We start from the raw sequence: 19152 nt of genomic DNA, 5'->3' as shown, positions 1-19152 counted from the left end.
GTCACCATGTGCTTTAATTAGCACCTTCCCTCAAGCCTGGCCAACTTCTCATGCTTACAGCACTTGTGAGATGACTACCCCACTCTGGAAACCACACACCAGGAGACATCTCTCCCTCACACACCATCCCTGACGAGGGTCCTGCCCTGCCAAGCATCCACTGGAGGCTTCAAGGGGCTTATTACACCCAAGGGAAGGTGCTTGGGACACACAGCTTTCCTAAAATCACCTCCTCTAGTCAGAGCTCTCTCCATGTCTGGTGTCACACCTCCTGCTCCCACCCACAGCTTTAAACCACTTGTTGCTTTTCCCTCTCCCATGAGATCTGCAAGTCCTGGAAATGGGATCATATGAAGATCTCACCTCGTGAAGAGCCAAAAGAGCACTGGTAGAGCTGTAAGAGCAGTGTTAGAAGTTTGCAACCATGACCTGAGATCACCTTAGAAAAGCCACGAAGCAATTAAAAAGGAACCTCAAATCACAGAATCCCAGACTGGTTTGGGTTGGAAGGGACCTTAAAGCTCATCTCATTCCAACCCCTGCCACGGGCAGGGACACCTTCCATGGATCAGGTTGCTCAAATAACCCTAAACTGAAGTTAACTAACCAAAATAGATGATCTTTGTTCACCACCTCATGGTGTGGGCTTTGACTCTCCTCTTCCAAGTGATTAACCATTACCATTCCTAGCAGGGAATTACTCTTTCTCCCTAATCATGAGGAAGGAGAAACATTTGCAGCCGAGTCACTGCTTCCAGCCTGTGCTGCAGTGGTGGAAAAGACTCCAAAAAACCTTTATTTCCTGGAAGCACATTCAGGATCCTGCTGCTGCCATAAAACTCACTGCAGGCTGTTCTGGGCAGGGACTATCTCTGTGCTATGCACTTGCACAGTGCCTGTCCCAGCCTCCAAGCTCTACTACAATATAAATAATGATAATCCCTCACTCAGCAATACAATGGAACACTTGCATGGTATTAAAAATTATTTAAAATTCATACCTACATTGGGAAATTATTCAGTAAACTCTAATTACTTATCAAAAGCAACGAGGATAGTTTTAAGGAGAGGGAGTGCCCATAAATACAGAGCCATAAATAAACTGCTTCTCGGTAGCACGAATTAATTTGTATTTAATTGCTAGAAATTGCTATCAATTACTAAACATTCCTTGCAGAATAGGCAAATTCTTTTAAGGACAATTTCAATTGCTAATTGGAAGTCTTTTTTTTTTAATTCATTTTTCCTTTTTCTCATCCCAGCTCTTGCAGACTGCAGGACACATCCTAGCCAGTGGGGTTCTGCACTTCTGGGGGGGCAGAGAAAGGAACCAAGGAGCTGCTCAGGCTTCAGGAGGTTTCACCACTTGTAAAACCCTGAAGGCAGCAGGAAAACTGGTGGTGAGAAACATCCCTGACACAGCAAGGATAGTGATTCCTTGCAGAGGATTGAAAGGAGGGAAATAAGAGCTGGAAGTTACACATCCATCATGCATCCAGGGAGAAAAACACATCCCAGGGAACATGTATCTCCCCTGAATGCAACAGCAGAGCCATGCCAGACCCTGAGGGAGGCTCCCTGTGTCCCTCTGCTCCTTTCCAGAGGTGGACCCTGCCCTCCATTGGAGACAGGGAGGCTGCAGGGATGATGCTCCCACACGTGCCATGTGGCAGGAGAGAAGGAGAGCAGCACTCCTGGCTGCCACTTCCCGTGTCTCCATGCTGAACAGCCCTGGTATCACTCCTGACTCATTTTCTGGTGTTTTCTGCTTTGCTGTTGGCATAACATCCCATCAGCACCTGTGTGAAGGACAGGCTGAGTCTCGCAAGGAGCCGGCGGCTGCGAATCCATCCCGCTGCTCCCGCAAAACAGCTCCCATGGATGCTGGCAAAGCACAGAGAGGTGCTTCCACGTGTGAGACAGCAGCCCCCGAGGGGGTTTTCCACACACAGCCAGGCTTTGGGGCTGCTCTCCCTCCCACATCCCTCAGATCTTCCTCCAGCATCCCTGATCCCAGCTCAGACTGATGGACCCAAATCTTGTGTTGTGGTTGTCCCGTCCCTGGAAGTGTTCCAGGACAGGCTGGACGGGGCTTGGAGCAACCTGAGCTAGTGGAAGGTGTCCCTGCCATGGCAGTGAGGTGGAACTTGCTGAGCTTTAAGGTGTCTTCCAACTGTGGCAGTAAATCTGCAGTATATGAGAAAACTGTGGTTTAAACATGTTTCAAAATGGCTTTTTGTAGTCTCTTTGCTAACTCATGCTTTCTTCTTCCCGACACCCCCTGTGGAGGACTATTGTCTCCCATGCAGAAATGTCCTGGGAAGATGTCCTAAGGTGTTCTCATTGGACCTTGTTAACCCCTTCCTATTAGTTGTTAACCCCTTCCTGCAACCTGTAATTGGTTACTCTGTGAATCCTCCTAACCCTATAAATGTAACCCCCCCAACAATAAACTCTCTCTTGCCTCCTCTCTGCACCCGGTGTGCTGTCTCTGTGCCTGCCATGGGGCCACGTGGGTGGAGAGAGGGGAGAGCACCTCTCCCCTCCAGGCTCAGGACCTGAAGAAACCCCTGGTGCTGGAGTTCCCCCCCCCATCCACTTAAGCCGTCGGAAATGGTTCCTCAGATGGAAATGGAACTAGAACTGGGCAGCCCCACACCATGGGGGGAAAGAGATCCAGATCCAACCATTCTGTGATCTCTATGATCCTCATTGCCCAAACAGAGGCTACACAGACTCCCAGACAAGTTCAGTGGCAGCACAAAAGGCAGAAGAAACATCTGCCCACGACAGATGATCAGCCCTTTGCCTGCAGAGAAAGTCCCAGGTGCAGAGAGCCCCCTGCTCCCCATCCCAGCCCACCCTCCTGGGTGGAAGCACAAGTACATCCGTGAGGGACAGCAGATCACAAGCTGGGGACGTGCTGGGAAGGAACCAAGGAGCTGCTCAGGCTTCAGGAGGTCTCACCACCTGTAAAACCCTGAAGGTGCAGGAAAACTTGTGCTGAGCAACGTCCCTGACACAGCAAGGATAGCGATTCCTTGCAGAGGACTGAGAGGAGGGAACTCAGAGCTGGTGTCTACAGCTGGAGCAAAGAGACCCGGGGTCTCCGTGACTGTCAATCCAACATCCAGGCACTGCTCCATCCCCGGTCCCCCCAGGACCAGGCTGACAGTCACAGGGAGGCAAGTGCCAGCCACGACAAGCAGAGCAAACGACACGCACATCTCCTGCTTACAGTAACAGCCCTTCCGTGTCTAATCCATCATATTCGATGCCGATCTCTTACCCTGAAGTGTTGTCAATGAGGATTTAATTTAGTGCTAATTAGACAAATATTGCATGTTGAACACCCATTGATTATTAAGAGACAGGGAGCGCAGTTTGGCTCGGGAGCGTGCACGGACACGCTGGATTATATCCGGGATGAGGCTGGGAAATGTCTTGCTGTTTCTAATCATCAGATAGTAATTAACGTCCAATAACTTGTAACTTGGTTTATCGTTATAGATTTAGGAAGGCAGTAATAGTACTGTATGCTAATTAAATATCAATTGATTATTTAAGGCATATAAAGATTTAGCAGCAAGGTAATAGATATACACAGTTGTTAAACTTTAATATCCATCACGCAGCCTTTCTCCTGTACTATTAAGTTAGTGTTTAATGAAAAAGAGGAAACTTTTGGATGGGATTTTCAGAAGTGCTTTGGCAGCTTGCAAGCCCCAACCTAGGGTTCAGAATCCCCCAAAGAAACAAAAAGTCAGGAAATTTGGAGCCTCGAGTTAAGTGAGGTGCCCAAGGTCATAGTGAGAGGTGGTGGCAAAGCCCAAGGTGCTCCTAAATTTCCCATCTGACATTTTGCATCGCAGTTTCCCTCTCTCTCCACACAAAGCCCCCCCAAAAGAAAGATAAATTGTCAATTCCCTGCTGGAATAAAGCTTTCAAACCCCAGCCCTGCACCTTTTGGCATCCCACCAGCTCACAGAGCAGCCCAGAACACAATCAGAAAAGACAGGCACAGGAAGCTGAAGTCTGGAACAAACCTGCCTAAATATTAACTGGAAAGGAACCAACAGAGCCCTGCCACCCTCACCCACACTGCCTCTCCCTCCCAGGATGGGTCTGACCCCATGCCCAGCGCCAGTGATTTGGGAGGGTTGGGAAGACTGAGCTCCTTCCCACGTGGGAGGAAAAACCAGAGGTGAGAGACAGAAGCCCAGCATCTGAAAGGGAAAGGATAAATGGCTTCTGAAGGGAAATAACCTGCTGGACTCCGTGGGTTTGGCAGCACCCTGCTAAGTGCAGCATCAGTCTTGTAAACGGGCTGCAAGCTCAGCAATTCCAGGACAAAGCACGGGATTGGGGGAGCGATGCCACTGTCAGGGATTCTTCCCAAAGGGAGCCCGTGGCCACCCTGGATGGCTCCTGGTTGGGGCTGTGGGCCAGGAGAGGGACGGTGGAGGGAGAGCACCTTTCAGTAAAGGGAGCTGCTCCCCACAGACGGGCTGGCCCCGGAGCTGATTTACCGGGCAATAAAAGCAAAATCAAGGAAAATGCTTCAGCTGCGCCTCTGAGAGTCCACAGCCTCGGTTATAGAGTCTGGGCAGGCCCCAGCTGCCTCTTAAAAGCTTCTCTAGTGCACAGTGGGTCTGAGCAGTGACTTGGGGAGGGGTCTAGGGCCTGCCTGGCTCTGTGATGGTGCTGGAGCACAACACCCTGAACAAGGAGAAGTACTGCTGCTGAGAACACCATCTAAAAAGGCAGGAGGCAGCAGGATGTGGCCAGCAGCCATCCTGCACTAGGCTGACAATCCCCATTGCCTGGAAGGAAAACCATCCCAACCTTACAGAGCAGCAAATATGCTCCACCATGGACCTTCTCACACAGGGCACCACCAGGTAAGAGTCTAGAATGAGACATCAGCGACTGCACATCGCTACTTCAGAAGCCTCCAAAGTCCCTGATGGCATCCCATAATGCCAGCCCTGCAGCACAATGATGTTATGAACAGACTCACTCTTACACAAGGAGATTCAGGACATAGAGATAGTCCCCCAAGCCCTCTGTGCCATCCAGCAGGATATTACCAGTCAGCTGCAGCCTGAAACTACTGCAAAGGTGGCTCTTCCTACCAGCTGGGAATAGAATTTATATTGGGCTGGGTCTCAGAAGCAGGGAAACACCTTACAGAGACCAGCCTGTTTCCCTACAGCAGCTCCAGACAGCGGTTCCCATCCCAGGTTTCCCATCAGCTCACAGGGCAGCAGCTACAGCCTTTCCTGGGTCACTGTCTGAGGCATCTCCTGCTTCCCCCCTGCCCAGGAGGCTCGTTACACAGTTGTACAGAGGAGACTAGATTCATCTGACACAATTCCTCCCTGACAAATCTCTGCTGGCTGTGACACAGCTTCTTGTCCTGTCCTAGCTGGCCACAAATGATTTTGCTACTTTGCTCCACACCTTTCCCAGGATGGACGGTGAGAGATCTCATAGGATGGTTTCTCCTCCCTTTTCCACTCCTGACCCTATTTGACCTTGCCCTGTAGTCTGGAGCATCCCCTGCCCTCTGGGATGAGCAGAGCGTGGTCCTGACATCGCTCCAGCCAGTTCCCTGCAGAGCCAAGCAGGAACAGCATCAACCCAGGCAATTTATAAAGGAACTCCAGCAAGAGAGCAGAGCAGAGCCTAAGAGAAACCCTTCTTAAATAGTTTTGCAGCGGAGTTTACCCGAGCTGCAGCAGGCAACAAAGAGAAACGTCAAGAGCAATGAGACGAGGCAGGGCAGGCATCGCAGCAGATAAAGGATTCTTCAGGTATGAGACAAAACCAGCTTTGGAAACCTCGCAGAAGTGAGTTTAAAGTCTCCAGAGGATATCAATTGAGAGTCTGTCACTTGGTGTCAGGATAACTTTCTGGACAGCTCTCGGAGCTTGTTAAGCTCTTGCCTGGGCTGCATTTGAGCTCTGGTGGCAGTGCTGTCTGCGAGCACGAGCGCTTAAACCTGAGATGAAAAGGACTCGCCGAGTCCACGCAGCTTCTCCGTTATCCCTCCAACATCCCCGGCCACAATCTGCAACAGCCCAGTGGCAACGGGCACAGGGAGGTCAAAGACATGCTCCTTTCACGGAGGGGCAACACCCCAAAACTGGGCTCCTCTCACCCCAACACAAAGGCTGGGGTGTCCAGGAGGGGTCTGTGTGCACAGGATGGGAAATGCAGGACGAGGTGCAGTGGCCTGTGCAGAGCAGGTGGTCAAACCAGACGGTCGTAACACTGTCTCAGCATCACAATCTATGGCTCTGGAAAGAAAATAGCTGCTTCCCCCACAGCAATCATTTCATCAAAACCCTGCAAGACTCCTGCTGTTCCCGCTAGCCCTGGATCCCTAACTTTAATTAAGTCCAGAGAGCCTTCCCGCAAGAACAAGGGAGGAGAGGGTGACTCAGACAGCGATGGGACCAGTCGGCGCAATTATCCTACAGTAAAGAATATTAATTAAAAATAGCCCTCCCCCAGTTAAAAAAAAAAAAAAGGGCCAAACTAATCAATTCTACTTAAAGGAATATATGGGGATAAGGAGCAGGAGCAGGGAGGGTGACAGAGAGAGAGAGATGGGATGCGATGTGAATGCTAACAGCTTCCCACCGTGGCCGCTGCCGCAGTAAGCCCCAGGCCTGGTTGCTTCCAACAGTTACTTGGAGTCTCCTTGGAAATGGGCTCAATCTTCCCTTCTACCTGCTGCAGCATCAGAGCAACTCTTGTGATCACACAAAGGACTTTAAATCTCGGCTTTAACTGCTTTGATTGAATTAAACACAACACCACGGTAAAGCGGGCTCTTCATTCCAGGGCTAAGCACGGGAGCCCTGCTCTCCTGCTAACGGCACTCTCCCTCTCTCGGAAATGATGAGTTGCTCACGGGTTATGCTCTTTAAGAAAGGAGGAGGAAAAAAAAAAAAAAGTCATCTGATAAAGTGGGTTATAAAACCGGTGGTGGTAATAAACGGAGAGCCAGGAGCCTGATGCAAAGCCTGCAGAGAAGGCAGAACCCGCCGTGGGGATGCGGGATCTGAACCGTGATTAATACGTGACCGCAGGTGAGTGACGGCGGAGGAGCAGAGCAGATGCCACCCGTGACACGGGGGACAACGAGAGCAGCAGGGGACCTCACCCAGGCACCAGAGAGAGGGTGTCAATGGAGGGTGATGAGTGACTGGCTCACAAGTGTCAAAGCCAAGGGAGGAGAGGTGCCTGGTAGTACAACACCCCCTCAGCCGCAGTCACCACATGGGACAGATCGTGGGTAGAAGGGGACAAAGCCAAGCAGCGACATGATGTGATGGGAACAGCCTTGCAGTGACTGCTCATCCTCCAGCAAAGTTACAGGAGTGAGAGCTGCAGGAAAAGGCATGGCATGCCCAGGTCATGTCAGAGGAGGAAAAGAGTTGGGGAATACTCAGCATGCGGAGACACTGCAGGAAAGGGCTCAGAGTGGAGGGAAAAGCGACAAGAGCACAACTCTGGTACTCTCAACTCCTACTCGAAACACTCCAGGCCATGTCACTCCAAGACAGATCTGCAGGGACCAACACCACCACAGACTCATCACAGAGAATGAAGAAGAGCTTCCCACCTCTCCTTCCAGAAAACCTCCCACATCTCTCCAGCTTTCTTAGGCCTCGTTTGCCTCTCCACAAAACAGGGATAACAGCAACACGCTCCCACGGCTCCTACAAGCCACGACAGAGCAGGATCTGTCACGAGAGGGTGCCCTGGCACATAAACCATTTCTCTTTATCAGCCTCCGTTATCATCATCACATTAATGTCTTCTCCAGTGGCAGGATGGATGCTCAGGTGCCCAGGAAGCACTCCTGGCTCTTCCCTGCCCCTCCACGGGAGAAGGACAACCCGCTGACAGATACCCACAGGAATTACGGCGGGTTCCCGGGCGCAGACACGACTATCGGTTCCTTTTTATGAGCCTTCATTGTTATTACCACCTATTTCTTTTTACATTCCTGCCAAAATACCAAACATTAATCTCCCTCGCTCCCTGCAGGCAAAACATGGGTAATTGGATTTATATGGGTTAGAAATTTGTTAGATTTCTATATATATATATATACATACACACACATGCACACACACAGGGAAAATATAAAAATAGGAGATGGGGTGATGCACTATCCCACTGGGACTGGTCCTGGGACTTGGGTACCAGCTGGATGAAGTCAAAGCCCTCCACATCTCAGTCCAGCCAGCTGGCCACACAATGGGGGTAACCAGTCATGGCTTTTAACTTGGATAATCTTCTCCAATGTTCTGGCTTCACCTTTACCCATTCCCTTCTTGTACCTGAATTTTTTCTTTTCCCCCTTCCACCTTTTCTTTCTGTTCTTCCCTTTTCTCCCTCCCGGCCTCCCATTCCTCTTCTCTCCAGGTCCAACCTGGTGGTGACACCACACACAAGCCTTGGTACAACAGGAGAAGAAAAAGCAAAATGTTCTGTGTGACATCCCCTTGAGTGCCCCCACTCTGAACCCACCAGCACTGGAGATGGCACAAGGTGCCTCATCAGCATCAGCACAATTTACTGATCTTTTAGAGTACTAGAAAAAAACCCTTAAGTCTACAATTTACACCACAACAGTTGTTGTTCTCATTATCCTCCCCCTCCACAGAGAAACAGACTTTGAGACCCATTTGTATCCCAAGGAACAAGTCCATCAAGTGAATATAGCCATGGAAACAACTCATTTTAAGCCAATCTTGGGAAAAATTCATAGAAAAACAGAAGTATAAAATGTGAGTATTTTGCACTAAAGATCTGACCTTGAAGGGTTCAGTCTGTCAGGGAAGACGAGACCTACACATCAAATCAAACCTGCAGTAAACAACCCATTACAGCCTAAAAATTGCTGGCAGGGGCTGTGGGGAAATGATTTTTCTCATTAGAAAAAAAAAAAAGGGAAGAAAAACCAGCACATCCTAACCCTCAAAGGCTGCTCACAAGGACAGAAGGAGAAGTGATAGTCACCGAATCAGATATTTCTTATGAACTGTCTGCTCGGCTGCAGTATCTAAAGATTATCACTTAAAACAATATGTCCAGCTGTTGTAAAAAGCATCCGTGGTTTAGGGCTGAGGAATGCAAGGAGGAGGCAAACTGTGAGAGCAGTCGAGGGAACAGAGAAACTCTTCGGAAACCGGGAATGTGAAAGGCAGCCACTGTGCCCCGGTTTTGTTCTGCAGCGTTAACACCTAATCCTGTTCCAGAAACAAAGACCTGAGCTCCTGGAGCACTGGGTGTGATCCAGGGAAGGACAGCTATTACCAGGGAGTTTATTATCCTTGCAAAATGATCTCGTGTACCCTATAGTGAGAGGATTACTAGCAGTTCAGGCTCATCCCCTGGAGGTAAATATCACCACTTGGAACTATTTCTGGCTAGCAGAGCTTAAAAACTCTGCGTGGGGGTTGGCTTTTTGCTGGGCAAGAGGGCCTTCCCAGGGCTCGCATCCTGTCCCTTGGAGAGGTGGCAGTGAGGGTCTCCTCCTCCCTCTGCAGACCCCACCAGCTCACTGGGCTCTCAAAAACAGGATTTTCTGAAGCAAAACCCCAGCCTTCTGGTTACAACCTGTGTCAGCAGGGCCTGAGCTCCTGATGCTCGAGCCCAGTCCTACACCCACGGCAAAATCTGCCTGGTGCTGGCTCAGCAGGAGAGGTGTTGGCACAGCAGCAGCCAAAGACTCGCTGGCTGAAGGTGAATTCCCCAAAGCCAGTCCTGAATCTCCTCCAAGTCAGCCCCAAATCTTCCCCTTGCAGAGCACGACCACGCTCTTGGAGCAGGGACAACCAGCCTCAGGGAACACCAACCTCAGGGACAAGCAGCCCAGGAATGATCAACATCAGGGACAACCAGCCTGAAGGACAACCATCTGCAGGGACAACAAACAGCAGGGATAACCAGTCCAGGAACAACGAGCCTCAGGGACAATGAACCACGAGGATCATCAACCTCAGGGACAACCAACCTCAGGGACAACCAACCTCTCCCTGCACAACCCAAGCAGTCACCACAAACCAACCAGCAAGCCCTGATGTGAGATGCAGACCAAGATTCATCCCACAGCAAGGACACCAGGACTCCCTCCAGCATGTCCTTCCCGGATGCCAGCAAGGACAACGGTGTGGTGGGGGCTTGTGAGGCTGTTCCAGCCCCACCAAAGTGGGAAGTGGGCACAACCAGAAGGTTGGGTACCAGCTCCACAGTCTCAGCATCTGCATTTTGGCAGCATCACGTGCCTTGGTGCAGCAGGCAGGGGAGGAGGGTGCCCTCCTGCAACCCCCGACCTTTCTCCAACCACCCTTCCAGCGGCTGCAATATTACAGTGAAATTAGTGGGCACTGTAATTACAACTATCAGGAGCAGATAAGACAAGTTAAATACCAGCTACCTAGGGAGAAATTATTATGCCAGCCAGGAGGATCCAAATGCCAGAATCCGTGGCTGTAATTTCACTGAGTCGCCAATTACAGCTCCGCCACGCAGAGAGCTCTACCTTGGAAACGGCAGGTATATATTTAGCTGCTCCAGAAAACTTTTTGGGTAGGAGAGGAGGGTGGGGGGGGGGAGAAAGGAGGGGGCAGCCATGGAGCAAGTCCTCGCTAATCTGCTCTTCGCTAATCCCCACATGCTTTTAGCATTTGCACACAAAAAGCGGTGACTCTCTCCCCGCTTCCCAGCAAGGATTTAACGGCAGAGACGTGGCTGCATTAACACTTCTCCTCTCTGCCAGGCACGTTGCAGGGCAGCAGGTGAGTGTCACAACCCCCATTAACAGGTAGGTACACGAAGCACCGGCGGTTTGACCAAAAACGGAGGTGGAAACCCCTGATTTCCTGACTTTCCAGACCTGTGCCTGCAGACTGTGGTCCTGCTGTGGTTGTACTTTACTGAGGTCTCATCGTGTGCTGGAAAACAGGCTGCGGTAGGTTATTACACACAGCAAAAAAGAAAAAAAAAAGAAAAAAGAACTAAAGCAGCATTGTCAGGAATAATTAAAACTATAATTGCAAAAATAAATGGAAGAACGGCATCTCATGATGTTTTATTCGGGCTTTTTATTTTTAATTGGAATTGTTCTCATAGTCGCTAATTGACAGAATAGAGCCAGCACAGAAGCTTATGAGAGTGAGCAAAGCTATCCTGGCTTTTTGGTCTCCTTCATGGACAAGCACTGGGGAAGGCCATGGGTTCACCAGAAGCAGACAGGTACAGGGGATTTGACTTGAAAATTTGCCTTTAAATACAGAGATAAAGCATCTCTGTATTATTTAGTGTAGAGAAAAGCCTAGCTGTACATGCCTAATGTTTTCTGCACCACCTCAGCACCACCTACGAACATTCATCACAGACAAACCACTGCTATTGGGTCCGTTTTACAGACAGGGAAACTGAGGCCAAGAGCAACAGAGGGGCCTCCTCAAATCCTGGTGTCCCTGTGGTGACAGCCAAGGAGACAACGCACCACGCCCCATCTCCCCGCCACTCCCTCCAACCACTGAAACACATTCTCTCCCTCAAAAAACCCACCACAATATTTCTTAAATACAGATAAAACCATAAAGCCTTGAAATTTGGAGCAGCTGTTGGTTTATGTCTTTATGAACTGCACTGATGTCTGTTATAAAAGGTCGGTTTGCCGGCGGCACAGCGGGATGATCCCGTTTACATCCATCCCCGTTTTAGCACCGCTTGAATATTTGCCACAGTTTGCCCCCCACCCCGAGAAGATCCACCAGCTGGGATAAAACCCAACCCGAGTTTCCAGCCAGGATCAAGGCACCAGGATTGCCAACCGTGCCCTGCCAGCGATGCCCCCACAGCAACCCCAGGGCACGCGCCCAACAAGCGGCGTGTGGAGAAAGCTGAGGCTCAATGGCTCTCTTCCCAAAACCAGAAACTTAATCCTTGTTTCCTCATCAAATCCCAGCTGGGAAATTAAAAAGTGACCTTCTTCAACCTCCCTGCTGGTTACCAGCGTGCTCCTTGTTCCGTTTCGTGTCCCAGGCTGGCGGGGAACACGGGTTACTGCTGCCATCTCAACACCTGCCCCACTTCATGGCAGAGAGTTTTGTGCTTCAGAACAAGGAAAGAGGCAGCTTGATTTTATTTTCAATAGCACACGGAGAATTTGCAAACTGCCTTGAGCTCCCCAGAGAGGAAAGGGGACTGACTATTATGGGAATCGTTTGTTCTCACAATAAAAAGTAGTGAATTATGAACAATTTCTGCTTAAAACAGCCAAATTATTTGCAGCTGATCTAAGATGACCTACAAGTTGCCTGTAGATGGAGCCTGAGTTTCTGCAAGGATTACACTGAGCCTCCCTCGGAAAAAGGATTGGAGAGCTGGAAATGGAAGCACCCAAAATCCAATACAGGAAAACCACAACCAGCCTGAAAAGCCCCCAGGCTTCCTCCACCACCTGCCCACGGTTGTGCTCTCGCTTACATCTCCTTTCTGCAATGTAATGGGTGGTTAAAGAGCTGATCTTGGGAAGCAAAGAGCTTCCACCAGCCCTGTGGAAGCCAGGGAGACACACGGGCTCAGCCCAGCTCCTGCCCGGGATGGAGGAGGATAGGAGAGGACTGGCCACTCCAGATCCAACAGGATTAGGGATAATTCTGCAAGAGATACACACTGGAATTACAGCTCTCAGTTTTTCCAAGGCCAACTCATTCATGTGAGCACTAAAAGCCATTTGAGGGAAGGCAGCAAAGGACACCACATCTGCTCCTCCTGTGGGTGCACAGACTGCTCACCAGGAAAATCACCATCTACCACAAGCATCATCCACATGGAAAGACTCCCCAGGGAGGTTTCCCCTTCCCAGCTCTCCACGGAGCACCACAGCCTGCAAATAAACACCAACATTACTCCTTGAGGTCCTCCACCTTTGGGCTCCTGCCTTCAACACACCACTGATGCCTCCTCTCTAGCTTGCTGTGTGCAATCCCCTGCCCACTGCCAGATCCCAAGGGAAGATGGAAAGCTACTTGCTACCCAGAGGAGGGGGGAAACAGGAATGCCAGAAGAGATGGGGCAGACTGGGAGCAAATGGGAGATGGAGGTCAGAACACTGATGGCAGCGGGCTGGACTTGAGGAGGAAAAGGGAGGGGTGAAGGTATGGAAAAGATGCACGAGAGGGTCTGAGCAGGAGCAGATGCCAAAGGGGGAAATAGGTAGAGAACAGGTGCTTTGGGGGCAGGGGCTTCTTCTAACTGCCAGCACTTGGGGGATGAAGAGTTTCTTATAAGAAGGCTAAAATACCCTCACCCCAGCTCCAGGGCTGGCTGCTTCACAAACATCCCCTCCTGCAAAGAGCACAGAAAAGAGGCCAGAAGCTTAAAAATAAAAAAAAATAAAGGAGAAAAAAAAAAGGAAAGAAAAAAAAAAGAAAAAAGGAGATCCAAGTCAGCCCTCTGCTGGCAGCAGGCTCTGCTGGAGTTGCAGGGGCTCCCCAGGGAAGGGGTTCAGCCCCCCCACAGAAGGCACCCCTCCTGCTCTGAGCCCCACCAGCACTGCCTCAGAGAGCCCCAAACCCCACGCTTCACCAGGGAGACAAATTCCGACAGTGAGGAAAAGAGCACCAGGGCCAAAGGCACCTCCCTGGGGGACTGTCCTTCTTTAAACTGCCCTGCTCGCTCCAGCCCAGGTTAATCATCATCACAGTTCAGTCAGGAAAAGCACAAGGAAACAGAGCCCTCTGCTCTCCAGCTGAGCCATGGCCCCCAGTTACACGGGGCAATACAAGTGCGTCCCAGTGGGTCCCTGTAGGACCGAGGAACAGGGATGAGCATGGCACAGGCAACATCCCAAAGTCTGGCAGTCGCCGCGGCGGGAAGCAGACAGGAGACCAACGCCTCTCTCAGCAGCACGGAACTCACAGAGCCTCCAGCCAGAGCCTGATTCCCACCACCCCGTGTTATGCACCAATCATTTCCCCTACAAAGCCCACCTCGGCCACGGAAAGGCTGCCTGACCACCCAGGCGAGCAGAGCACCCTCTGTTCAGCACCAGCTCCTCGTCCCTGTACTGGCTCGGCTGCTATCGGAGAGCGTGACACGCTCTGCTTGTGCCATCCCCGTGCCTGGCTTTGGGAAGAGCAGCTGCTCTCTGCTGCAGCCCTGCCAGCCCGGGTCTGAGCGGGGGAGCAGCCAGCCCCGTGTGGGGGACACGCTCTGCTCGCTGCTGCACAGAAACCAGCAGACGAACTCCAGGCTCGCTTGCTCCACGTTCACGTCCCACCATCCCCGTGCTCCTTCCCCAAGTCCCACAGCTCCCGGATTAACCAGCTCGGGTCCTCCCGGGGCTGCCTGAAGCACGCACAGCACAACCCAAAGCCCCAGCCACGAGCTGAGTCCCCACTGCCCCCCGAAAAAGGCTGGGCTGCTCTCTGCTCATCCGGACACGCTGCTGTGATGCCAACAGAGAGTGCAGTGCTCTGCTACCTGGGCACTGCACCATGTACACCTGTAACTCATCCAGGGAATGCAAAGGCTGTACTGTGCGGCACATAAGTGCCCCATCTGCATACAAGCTGCCTGTGTTTCTCCTACAGCAAACAACGTAAGGGAAAGCATCCATCAGAATTCATAAGATGCACCCCTGGAGTAAGAGATTGATTTGATATTAACGGATTCGTGCAGAGACTATAAAGTGATCAAGGCGAAACACCGACACCTCGGAGGCATCGCAGCCCTGGAAACCCGCTGGCAGCGCCGGCTGGACCCCCTTCCCCTCCCACACAGGCACAACTTCAGGAGCGTCAGGCAATGCTAACTCACTGTCTGCCACCTAAGCCCCTGTGGCAGCTCCTGGTCTGGCACCCGCAGCCCCCCCGGGAGGTCGCCAGCCCTGCCCTGCAGCCACACGGCACCGGTGTGTCCGTCCCCACAACACCACCCCAACGGGGCGTCCCCCACCGCGATGGGGACGAGCTGCCATCCGAGGTGTCCCCTGCCACAACAGGGACAAGCCCCTGGGACACGTGCAAAGTCTCCAGCCGGTCCTAGGACCCTCTGGGCACAGAGCATCCTTCAAAAGCCACAACCAGGACCCCCAAGCCCCCCGAGACCCCAGTCCAGCTGCTCCTACCTGAGCGTGGCGCTCTCCCCTTGCCGCACTGTCACGTTGTCCATGGCTTTGGGGAAGGTGGCATCTCCGCTGCGCACGGGCACTCCTGCGGGCACAAGGAAGAGCAGCCTGAGACAGAGGACGACCAGGCACCTCCAGGGCAGGGCTAAGCACCCACCGACCCCCATCCTGGGCAGCGGGGACTTTTCCAACAGGCAAAAAGCACACCCGACAAGGCGAAAAGGGGGAAGGGGTGGGTGGAGAGGAGGGATGGGGGGGAGCAAAACCACCGGGGCGAGCGCTGCGGAGCTCCACGGAGATCAGGAGAGCCCCCGGCAAGGCTGGCTGCGAGCGCTGAGCCTGCCGAGCGGCATCGGAGGGAGTCCCGCTGTCCTCGGGCGAGGGAGGAGGACGGGAGGGCCAGGGGGAGGAGGAGGAAGAGGAGGAGAGAAGGTTCGGAGCACGAGATGAAGGTCACAGATGTGTGGCTGCTGGAGACGCTACTTTCAGCTGCAGCTGGGCAGGCGCTGCGGAGATCTGGCATCAAAAGTTTATAACCCACGGAGGAAACGTGAGTGCTTGTGGCAGGAAGGGGAGGGCGGCATCGGCACCGGGGCGGGGGCGCAGCGGGCCAGGGCTGGGCTGTTCGCCGGCTCTTGCGTTTTTGTTTAAATCACAGAGGGAAAAGGAGAATTAAAAAAAAAAAAAAAAAGAATAATTATAAAAAAAAAAAAATAAAGCTCCCCAAAATGCCGATTCTGGCGCAAGATCGAAACTTCCCCGCGGAGCTGCAGGCGATGTCCCTGACGCTCCTCGGCTCCGCCGAGAGGGTCCTGGGGGTCCTCCCGCGGGACCGGCGGCCGCTCCCGGCTGGGCTCAGTGGCGGGCGGGGGGAGCGCGGGGCGGCGGCGGCGGCAGCACCCCGGCCCCGGCCGGCAGCATCCCCGGGGTTGTCATGGCAGCGGCTCCAGCGCTGCCCGGCGCCTCGGCTCCCGCACGCCCCGAGCCCCGCACACGGGCGGGCGGGAGGCAGCGGGGCGGGATGCGCACGGAGGACACACACGTTTAACCCCCGCCGCGCCGTGCTCCGGCAGAGGGACCCGGCAGAGGGACCGGGGCTCCCACCAGCCGAGAGACACCCCCCTCCACCCCCAAAACCTTTAACCTCTTCAGCCCCGCTGCAAAGGGGGTTTTCCTCACACCACGCAGCCCCACGCTCGCCACAGGAGCAGCAGGATGCCCGCACCCTCACCCACCCCGGTATCTTTCCCTGCATCCACCTGTTGATGTGTTGATGTGGGGGCCGGGACCACTTTTCACTGTTGATGCATCTCCCCGTGGGGGGCTGTGACCACTTTTCTCAGCCTGTGAGAAACAGGGTCCTGCCACCACCTCTCTGCCCCACGGAATGGTGCAGGCAGCTCCAGAGAATCTCCCTGCCCTGCTCCTGCTGTTTCCACTCCTTAACACAAGATCCTTGCAGCAGGAAGCCCGAGGGCTTTCTACCCCACCACTCACAACAGAGCAACACCTGACACCAATGAAATCAGCTGAAATCACTAAATTTCAACAGATTTCCTCCTTTGGAGACACCCACAGACTACCAGTTGTCTCGTCCAATGGGAGCTGAAGACACCAAGACCTTGGTGACCATCCAGACACATCTGTATATGCCTACAAAAGAAAACCAACCCCACACAGTGTTCCTCACACAGTTCCTCATGCCCAAGCCAGGCTGGACTTCTGCTGGGTGCCTTCCTCCAAAGGGCATCTGCCTCTTCTATTGATGTATCATGAGGAACCTGCCCCTTCCTGGAGCTAGGGAAGGAAAATAACCACCAACAAAAGCATTTTGGCTATTTCAGGATCCCAAACTCATCCAGAGCCCCAAACGCAGCTGTTGAGACTGATAAAGAGGTTTTGCAAGGGTGTTTCAGTGATCCCAAGCTCAATTGTCAGCACAGCAAATCCTTTGTACGTGGCAGTGGGATGCAGTGACCCTAAATACCCGACTAGCCGTGGGCTAGCACTGCAGAGCTGCGTGCTGGCTCCCGGCACCAGCCATGGCTGCAGGCACCAGAGGGATGCTCGCTGCAGCCTGGATAAATAGGACAGCCTAGGAAAGCACAGAGAAAAGCAGGGCTGAGTTTTCCATCAGAAAGCTGCTGGAAAGTTGGCTTAACCCTGAACATGCAGGTTGGCTGCTTCAACACCGGGGATTCTTCGGGGGGAGGATGGAGAGGAAGGACACTCCATCTCCTTCCTGATCTGCTCCCACGCTGGCACAGAGGAACTGTGTCTGCTGGAAGGGAGGGAGCAGCAGCAGAAGGAGCCAGCATGGACCCATCACAGCCCCCAGCAGCGAGACAGCCCGACCCCAGGTGCTGCTGAGCCTCATCCAGCAGCAGGATGAGCTCCAGAGGGAAGGATGTTGCAGGGACCACAAGCTCTGCTGGGTAAAATGGTGTTTACCCCTAGGGATAGGAAGCTGTAGACGCAGAGTGTGTGTAGCAGAAAGCCTGCCAGAGCTGGTGCAATTCAGGCAAGGGAAGATTTATAGGGGGAAAAAAAGCCTGTCTGCCTCAGGAAAGGCTTCTGAGGAAGCTGGGGAGCTATGGATCCATGAACAGATGTAAAGGCAGGGCATAAACAGACAGACAGACAACTAAACTGGCTGCCATAGAGAGATGGGCACAGGTAAGAGTATATGGGGCATTGGGGAGGGGAGAGAGAGGGGCTGGAAAATTAATGTTATCCATATTTACCTAGCTGGGTAGGGACCCAAGAGCCTAGAATGGCTATGCAGGAGACTGCAGGAGACATGTCTCAGCCACACTCATCCCAGAGACTACTCTGTGCTTCCAACAGTGGTGCAGGCAGCCCGAGCAGCCCTCTCCTGCCCCAGCCTCCTGGGCCAGCCCATCACAAACATGTCCCAGCCCCGCTGCTGTGGTTAACGTTACCTCCCGAGCGAGCACACTGCCAGCAAAGGAAGGGAGAGAGCCGGGACACGAGGGAGAAAAGGGCAAGGGGGAAAAAGAACTTGAAATCCGGGAGGCTAAAAAATCTGCATGAAACACAAAGTCAGCAGACGCGAAAGCAGAGGCGCTTTCGCACCGAGACAGTCTGCGGACCTGAGGTTGCACGGGGTGGCTTCAGTTCAGGTCCATGTCTAAAAATATCGCCTAACTGAGAGGGACTCAAGGCTGGCACAGGCCCTGGGGGCACCAGGCATATGGCAGTGGCGGATCCTGCTCCTCACTGTGACGTTAACAAGCCCTGACCTTCTCTCATCATCCCAGAGGCTCAGAAAGAAACGGAGCCGGCAAGGACAAGTCCCTGCACCTCCCCGGCTCTCGCCTCCCAGCCGATTGTCAATCTCGCCTTTTATTAGTGGTGCAGTTTGGCCTCCCTCTCCCTTCGAGATTTCTCCCTCGTTGCTCTAATCAGGAGCTTGCAAATGTCAAGAGTACAGGCCTGGAAGTAATTAGTGAGGGACGGGAGCCCGGGGGCCGCACGGCGGCTCAGCCACAGCGCTGCTCCAGCACCGGACTGGGGAGCAGCCGGCAGCCACTGGGACCTACTGGGCTGCCCTGGCTTTTATTCTCCAGCCTCACTCCTCCTCCCAGACTATTTTCCCCTTCTCCACACAGCTCAGGGCATGCTGAGATGCCCTCTGTGCAGCTCCCCAGGGATTAGTGCAGTGAGGCACCGGGAGACTGTAACACCACCGGGACACTGAGCACTTGGACAGCAAGTGCCACCTCCTGCTCACGAGCTCCCTTTGGGGCACTGCCTCTTCCAAAGGAGATCCAAGGAGTATTTCTAACTCCTTTTAAACCTGCCTGCATAGGGGAATTCTAGGAAGCATGGACCCAGCTGCATCAGCAATGTGGGCTTCACCCCAGGACAGCAGCTTCCCTCGTAGTGGGCATAACAAACCACTGAGTCCTCATCACAGTCCTCAGCAGGCAAAGACAACTAAATCTTAAGGCAAACATAAT

General features: G+C 52.9%; 1 protein-coding gene across 12 annotated transcripts in view; it reads right to left on the bottom strand.

Moving 5' to 3' along the window:
* The window catches only part of OPCML (opioid binding protein/cell adhesion molecule like), a 334646-nt gene that overhangs the window by 97093 nt on the left and 218401 nt on the right, over positions 1-19152 (bottom strand). For 6 of the 12 annotated variants that reach the window (XM_032709420.1, XM_032709419.1, XM_032709418.1 and 3 more), the window contains one exon: positions 15170-15254. In XM_032709420.1, coding sequence (XP_032565311.1) covers positions 15170-15254 — 85 coding nt within the window. The other 6 variants (XR_004360702.1, XM_032709426.1, XM_032709417.1 and 3 more) reach the window with 3 other exon arrangements.

The sequence above is a fragment of the Chiroxiphia lanceolata genome, chromosome 23 (genome assembly GCF_009829145.1).
Source record: "Chiroxiphia lanceolata isolate bChiLan1 chromosome 23, bChiLan1.pri, whole genome shotgun sequence".
In the NCBI taxonomy this organism is placed as follows: domain Eukaryota; kingdom Metazoa; phylum Chordata; class Aves; order Passeriformes; family Pipridae; genus Chiroxiphia; species Chiroxiphia lanceolata.
Note: the sequence above shows the minus strand (reverse complement) of the source record. Positions and strands in the feature narration are given on the sequence as shown.